Source organism: Plecotus auritus (genome assembly GCF_963455305.1).
Source record: "Plecotus auritus genome assembly, chromosome: 7".
NCBI lineage: Eukaryota > Metazoa > Chordata > Mammalia > Chiroptera > Vespertilionidae > Plecotus > Plecotus auritus.
In genome coordinates this window covers 52,600,395-52,607,976 of record NC_137774.1, presented here as the reverse complement: position 1 = coordinate 52,607,976, position 7,582 = coordinate 52,600,395, and the positions used below count along the sequence as shown (strand labels likewise).

Below are 7,582 nucleotides of genomic sequence, written 5' to 3'. Positions count from 1 at the left end.
AGAGGCTCCCTGTGCGCACAGGTACTCTAGATGGCATCCCCAGCACTCTGCGGTTTTGCCCAAGCATTTCCAGGCATCTCTTCCATACCCCTGCTGCCCCCATGTTCTCCTTAGTACTTTCTCCAAATTCTTCATGCAGGCTGAGGGACCTCATGTGTGTCTGACCCTTTGACTTGACCATCTCTGGAAATGAAACTGGAAAAGTTTGTGTTCATGCTACTTGTCACCATCAGAACCAATAAGTAGAGACAAGGATTGCATCTTTATGGGTGTGATCTGAGAAGATAGTGGGTTATGTACCCTAAAAAGATTGTCTTACATCTCATATTAAGCCGACCCTTTTTATAAGGAGAAGAAAAGTGTAGGTAAAGGGTTTGGAATTCAGGAGAAAACAGGCAAGGGGTTTGAAATTCAGGGGAAAAGGTTAATCAGATAAAAGCTGCAGTCCAGGGATTTTCCTAGCATCCCTTCACCTGCTGACGGGTGATTCTGTTCTTCCTTTGTTTCTTTCTTTTTTTTTTTTTTAAATATAGTTTTATTGATTTCAGAGAGGAAGGGAGAGGGAGAGATAGAAACATCAATGATGAGAGAGAGAAGCATGGATTGGCTGCCTCCTGCACGCCCCACACTGGGAATCGAGCCCACAACCAGAGCATATGCCCTTGACCAGAATCGAACCCAGGACCCTTCAGTCCCCAGGCCAACGCTCTATCCACTGAGCCAAACCAGCAAGGGCATCTTTTTTTCCGAAAGTATTACATATATCTCCTTTCCCTCCCCAATTGACCTCTCCCAGCCCACCCCTGTTTTTTTTAAGTATATTTTTATTGATTTTAAATATATTTTTATTGATTTTTTACAGAGAGGAAGGGAGAGGGATAGAGTTAGAAACATCGACCAGCTGCCTCCTGCACACTCCCTACTGGGTATGTGCCCGCAACCAAGATACATGCCCTTGACCGGAATCGAACCCGGGACCCTTGAGTCCGCAGGCCAACGCTTTATCCACTGAGCCAAACCGGTTAAGGCTATTTTTATTGATTTTAGAGAGGAAGGGAAAGGGAGATAGGAACATCAGTGATGAAAATCATTGATCGGCAGCTTCCTGCACGCCCTCTACTGGGGATTGAACCCACATCCCCGGGCATGTGGCCTGACCAGGAATTGAACTGTGACCACCTGATTCAGAGGTTGATGCTCAACCACTGAGCCACGCAGGCCAGGCCTGACCAGTGATTCTCTATCTGTGCCCTGGGTGGTGGACATTCTTTCGCTGGAGCACAAGGCTCAGATACCGCCTTGCAGTCCTCCTGGGGTGCAAAGGTTGAAGTGCGTGCGGGTGTCATGAAGTCAGGGCAGGTCCAGTCATATATTTCAGTCCCTGGAACAATAGCTTTCTATATGCACGTTACCAAGCCTACTAACTATATATCTGAAGCTAATTTTTTTTAACTTCTTGAGTTCCCCATCAGAAATTCCCTCCCTCTGTATCACATGATCTCACTCATATGTGGAATCTAATGAACAAAATACACTGATGAACAAAATAGATCCAGAGACATAGAAGCATGGAACAGATTGTGGAATCTCAGAGGAAAGGTAGAGGTGGGTGGGTGGGAAGAGATCAACCAAAGAATTTGTATGCATATATGGACACAGACAATAGAGTGGTGAAGGCCTGGTATGGGAGGGGGCTAGAAGGGGTCAATGGGGGAAAAAAGGGGATATATATATAATACCTTCAACAATAAAGATTTAATTAAAAAAAAAAAAAGGAAATCCCCTCCCTCCAATAAGATACTATACTTATTTCTAAGACCAGCTCAAGAGTTGTCATCTCACTATATAGGGTGTCCCCGTTAAAATGTATACACATTTATATACGCAAATGTATACAAATTGTGATGTCCCCCCAAAATGTATATACACACTCTGAATAATTAATTATAAAGGCAGTGTTTATTAAAATAATTTCACTTTCAAAATTGAGCTACCAGCTGTTAAAGTGTGTATGCATTGTTTTGGGACACCTTATATAGCCTTTCCAATTTACTTGTCAAAATGGATTTCTCTTCTGCGACTGGTGTGGCTCAATGCTTAGGCATCGACTTATGAACCAGGAGGTCAAGGGCTCAATCCCCAGTAGGGAGCATGCAGGAGACAGCTGATCAATGATTCTCATCATTGATGTTTCCATCTCTCTCCCTCTCCTTTCCTCTCTGAAATCAATACCAAATATATTTTATAAAATAAAAATGAGCCGAAACCGGTTTGGCTCAGTGGATAGAGCGTCGGCCTGCGGACTGAAGGGTCCCGGGTTCGATTCCGGTCAGGGGCATGTGCCTTGGTTGCGGGCACATCCCCAGTAGGGGGTGTGCAGGAGGCAGCTGATCGATGTTTCTATCTCATCGATGTTTCTGGCTCTCTGTCCCTCTCCCTTCCTCTCTGTAAAATATCAATAAAATATATTTAAAAAAATAAATAAAAATGAATGAATTGCTCTCCCTTGGGGTAATGGGTGTTATATAATGTGTAAAGATTGCATATTTTTTAAGTGAAAGGAAGCCCTGAGTTTGTTCATTTGCGGACAGGCAGAGGTTTCCATTGCTGAGAAGAGGGCATGGGGATCAGGAAAGGAGGGGAGGAAGGATGGCAGCGCGCTTCTCTGAGGTCATTCTAACCAGCGTATGGTGCGGAGGCTTTGAAATAGTTGCGGGGAGAGCGCGACTAGCAACGTTTCTTAGAATCAGGACCGACTACTATTTGTGACTGTCGCCGCGCCCTGCCACGGCTCTGCAGGTTTCAGGTGAGTTATCTCATGTGATCGTCAGAACAATCTGGTGTGGCCCGGTTTCTCCATTTTCCTGACGAGCAAGCGGAACCTCACAAAGAGGAGTACTTTGCAAAGCAGGGGCAGGGGCGGGACCTCCAGGCGGCCCTGGCGCGCCGTCCCCCCGCGCGCCGTCCTAGCCCCCTCCCGCCCCACCCGCCCCGCTGCGCGCCCCTACCCGGGCCGCCCCCACCCCGGCCCCAATCAGGCCTCCCCGCCCGCGGCTCGGTGGTGGCCTGGACCGCGCCGCGCCTCGGGCCCAGAATTCCCGAGGCCGTGGAAGGGACCACAGCTCTTCAGGGCGGGGGAGGCCTTGGTGGACCGCGCCTGTTGTAGAATAGGCGGAAGGTCCCTGAGTCTTTGCCGGCGTCACCCCCGCTCTGTGGGGAGTGGAATGTCCCAACTCCTTAAGGGCCTGGGCCGCGGCAGGAGCCACCTTTTCTCTGCGGCTGCTGCGGGGTTGGCTTGCTCTTGCGTCTGGCGCTGGTAGCCGGTGGCAAAGGCAAGCGAGCTAGTGCCTTTGTCAAGTTTGAAAGATGTTTTCGGGGAGCTTAACTGGAGGGCGGCGGGTGGCCGCTCACGTGGGCTTCGGACGGGCGCCGTGGCGGGGACTGGAGACTGGCGGGGCCGCGCCACGCAGACGGGCCGCAGTGGCGGGCGCGTGCTTGTCCCGCAGGTCCAGAGCCTGAGGTTGCCGAAGGCCGGGACCCTTTGGCCTGGGCTCGTCCTTGGGAGTGAGCAAATCCGAGAGAACTCGGTAAGCGGGGGCCCTGCACCCAAGGGCGCTACACGTGGGTGGCGTTTAATGGGTTCATGAAGACTTGGTCGACTGCCCTGATGATACTGACATTAGGAAGTGCCGTCAGATGCGATAACTGACGATTTTCACACCTATCTGACCGCAGTCGCTGAAACCTCGATAGTTTAGTTGCTGTTAGCGAGCAGAATCCGCCCTAAGTGCATGTCCCTCTTCCTATTCCGACAGCAGACGCACTGAAGAGTGGCGAGGAGGAGCAGCACCACGCCCTGCGGTAAGGCCTAGGCTAGTCGGGGTTTAATATGAACTTGGGTGTCTTGTTTCCTTCAGTGCCCTGAAGTTGCCTGACGTTGTACAGTTGTAATTTTACATGTTTATTATGCACTACCTCACTGCATAATTGCAATGGCTAGGAGATCCTTGCCCTTAACCTGAACCATTTAAGTCGCAGCTATACGCATAAACTCCATTAAAATGCCTCCTGGCTCAGTCAACATTAGCTAATCTCTGGAGCAGTACTGGGAATGGTGAGGGGCTTGACTGCTCTGATGAAATCACCCATAGGAAGTGCCATCAGAAGCGATAACTGACGATAATTCCTGGCTGACAGCAGTCAACAAGTAGGTTGCTGGTGCCCAGGCGTCAGTTGGTCTGGACTGTGATCCTTACTTTATATTCACCCAGGTTCCAAATGAATGAAGAACTGGCAAGAGCTGAGGACTGCAGTGAGGAGCATTGGCCTGCCAGGAGGTAAGCTTTGGTCTTTGGAGAGGTGAGTGGGTGAGTATGCTTAGCTGGTAGCGAGTCAGGTGAAATCAAACTAGGTCAGATATTGAGAGTGGAGCAGAGGGCAGAGCATACCCTGGAGTTCTTTTTTCACTTTATGGATGTATAATCCTGAGAAAATTGCCTTTCTGCTCTAACATGTGATTTTCTTCATTCTAAAAAATGATAGCCTTAGGTTTGTAATGTTTAAAATACTGAGTAAGTGGCACTTACAATACACAAGAAGCCAAATAATATATAGGACTTAAGTTTGTAGTTGAGACTTGTGATCAGAACTGCATCTGCTGACTGGGTGTGGTATTCGTTCCCCCAGGCTCTGAGTGCTGAAGAATGGTGACCAGGGCAGGCCAAAGCTGGTGATGGTGGCAGCAGCACAGCTTACCCTGGGAAGAGGTAAGATTCCATCTGGACAATGATTGTCCCCATGGTCAATGAATGAGCAGCTATTTTTACATTAACTTGCAGAAAAGGATATCAAATGATGAAATCACCCAAAATAGCTGGAATTACCGGCAGATTGTGTGGTGGTGAACTTAGTTTTCTGAAGATATCCTATGCTGTGAGTGACTGCTGTTTGGAGTAGGAAGTGTGACTGATACTTAGTTCCTTGCAGGCTGTTTTTCCAGAGGATGGTCAGCCGTGCTGCAGCAGGGGCAGAATTTGACGTTCCAAGGACCATCAATTTGGACTCCAGACAGAAACTTAGGCTTCAACATTTGGTGTAGAAAGGCTCACCTTGCCTCAGCTGGTTTTGCGCAGTGGGTAGAGCATTGGCCTGCAGACTGAAGGGTCCCAGGTTCGATTCCAGTTAAGGGCACATGCCCAGGTTGCAGGCTTGAATCCCCAGTAGGGGGTGTGCAGGAGGCAGCCGACCAATGATTCTCATCAATGTTTCTCTCTCTCCCTTCCTCTCTAAAATCAATAAAAATATATTTTTTAAAAAAGTCTCACTTTGTGCTAAGTATCAAGCCAGTCTTACCAGTGAGGGCCAAGAAATGGACTTTGACCACCTTTTTATAGGACAAGCACTTTGGTGTCATTACAATCATGAGTTTCCTAGTCTTGTCCCGCTCTCAAGGAGCTTATGTACATTTTAGTATTTGTTATATTAGGCAAGGGTCCAAGTTCTTTAAGTTGGAAGCTTCCTCCTGAAATTAATATCCATGCAATTACCATAAACAATTAAGGATGGTCTTTGGTATTGGTTCTTAAATGTGTATTTGAAGAAAAGTTAAACTTGGTCACTGCTGGGAAATATTAGCAGTCCAGCACTTGTCAACTTCCCTATGGTCTAAGCTGTTATTGTCTTAGAGGCTAAAAGTCCCAGAGCATCTAAGCATTCATCACAGTCCAGTCCCTAGTTCCTCTGGGCATTGGCCTTTGCCTGGCCATCTTGTAACTACTAAAGTGCACTGTGCCTGGCCTCCATCTTGTCTACCTGGGTTGGAACTTTGCTTACTAGCCTGTGGGGCTGCACTTGCTAGTCCTCTGATGGCCTGAGGAGGTAACATCAGGCACCTGACATGACTTTCTCTGGCTCAAGATTGGTTCCTGGGATTTGCTGTTTATATTTAGAAAGGATTTTTAAAAGCTTGGTGAGCCTTGGTTAAGGGCAGATGGAAACTTGCTTTGGGGAACCTCATTTTCCCTTATGGCTGTCTTTGGAGGGACCAAATCTGCATTCCTGTCCTGGGTGTTTGATAACCTTCCATGATAGCTTTTGGGAGACTCAATACTGGAAAAGGGTCCTTACTAGCAACACTGGAACAACCCATGGAAAAGTCTTAGTCTTTGGGTGTGTGTGTGTGGTGTTTCTCTGGGCTTTTCCATCTGCTCCAGATACCTTAGTATGTTCTACATTGAAGGCTGGTGGTTGGTTCCATGGCCAGGCCTCAAATCATGGGATTAAGTCAGTTACAAGGAGCCGAGGGGTTCACAAGGAGGAGGTAAGGCAGCCTTCAGTCCAAAGGGCGACTGCTCCTGGAATCTGACAGCCAGGAGCCCAGTCTCCCTACCCCAAGGGCCACTCAGGAGATAGGGTACCAAGATGCCAACCTGCCTTGAGCACATTTAGCATCTGGCTGGAGTTTGCTGCCCTGAACAGAACAAATGTAAAATTGCAAAGTCCCGGGTTGGATGTAGGCCCCAACTACATACACTCACAGCTCAAGCTTCCAGCATACCAACCTATAAGTGGGGAGGCCGAGGGCTGACTTGAGCCAGGGATGACTTCTCAGGAGCCAAACAAAGCTAACGGAGATGGATGAGAGGGGTACAATGGACCAGTGAGAAGTATTACCCTTTCCCAGATTCTGTGATCTGGCTTCCCATGGGTGGGGCTGCTCCGGTAGTCGTTACTATGCCTCAGCCATCATACCCCACAAGGACTACCTGGTGAGGCCCCCACTTCCATGTCACGTCTGAGCTGGACCTGCAGTTTCCCTGCCCTCAAGGTCTTTTGGGGGGGCCACATGGTCCCCTGCAGGGTCCTCCTGGCCCACTGTTCCATCCCAAGCCTCCTCTACACAGCCTGGACTCTCACCCAGCTCCAAGATGGTGGGGAGGTGGCCCTGCTTCGGGGAGCGCTTGCGCAGGCTGAGCAGGAAAGGCTGGGGCAAGGAGAAGATGTCCACGTTGTTGCCCAGATCAATCCACGTGACACTGGGAAACTTGCTGGGGTCCTTAAGGGTGTCGGTGAGGTCACGCAGCAGTGCTCGGGTCAGCCGGTTGCCGTTGAGGGCCAGCGTGGTGAGGCGGGGCAGCGTGCTGAGTGCCGGCAACAGCTGGAGGACCATGTCATCTGTGAGGCCCGTGAAGCCCAGCTCCACACTGTCCACCTGTTCCCCACAGCGCTGCAGGTAGCTGCTCACCCGCTCCAGGTCACGGGAGGTCAGTGGGATGCCCGACAGGTCTACCGTGTTGTCCAGAGGACTTCCAGCCAGGACAGCCTTGAGGCTGAAGGGGAGAAGGGACAAGCAGGTTCAGGTAATGGGTGGGAACAGACCCTAGTCCCCCGGCACTACCCCACATCTCGGCCTGGCTGGTCCCCGCTGGCCAGAGCCGAGGGACCACAGGGAAAGCTCAAGTGCTTCTGCAGTGACTAAGGGTACACTCAAGCCACATGCCTGGATTTGCATCTAACTCCTTCCTACTCAGTGTGACCTTGACTTATTAGGTCCTTAACCTTTCTGCTCCTCAGTTATTTTCTG

The 7,582-nt window shown here is 49.7% G+C and overlaps 1 protein-coding gene and 1 long non-coding RNA gene across 2 annotated transcripts in view; one reads left to right on the top strand and one right to left on the bottom strand.

Annotated features, from left to right (window-relative positions):
* Nucleotides 1-3,266: 3,266 nt before the first annotated feature.
* On the top strand, nt 3,267-5,311 carry LOC308254922. Its single transcript, XR_013961265.1, has 5 exons — nt 3,267-3,587; nt 3,816-3,861; nt 4,272-4,337; nt 4,687-4,766; nt 4,987-5,311. It is a non-coding gene; the product is annotated as an uncharacterized lncRNA (long non-coding RNA).
* A 264-nt stretch (nt 5,312-5,575) lies between these two features.
* LRRC75A (leucine rich repeat containing 75A) overlaps nt 5,576-7,582 on the bottom strand; it is a 54,533-nt gene continuing 52,526 nt past the window's right edge. The window contains exon 4 of the mRNA XM_080681524.1: nt 5,576-7,328. Within this exon, the coding sequence (XP_080537650.1) occupies nt 6,788-7,328 (541 nt within the window). The 3' untranslated portion in view covers nt 5,576-6,787. The remainder of the gene's footprint in view (nt 7,329-7,582) is intronic.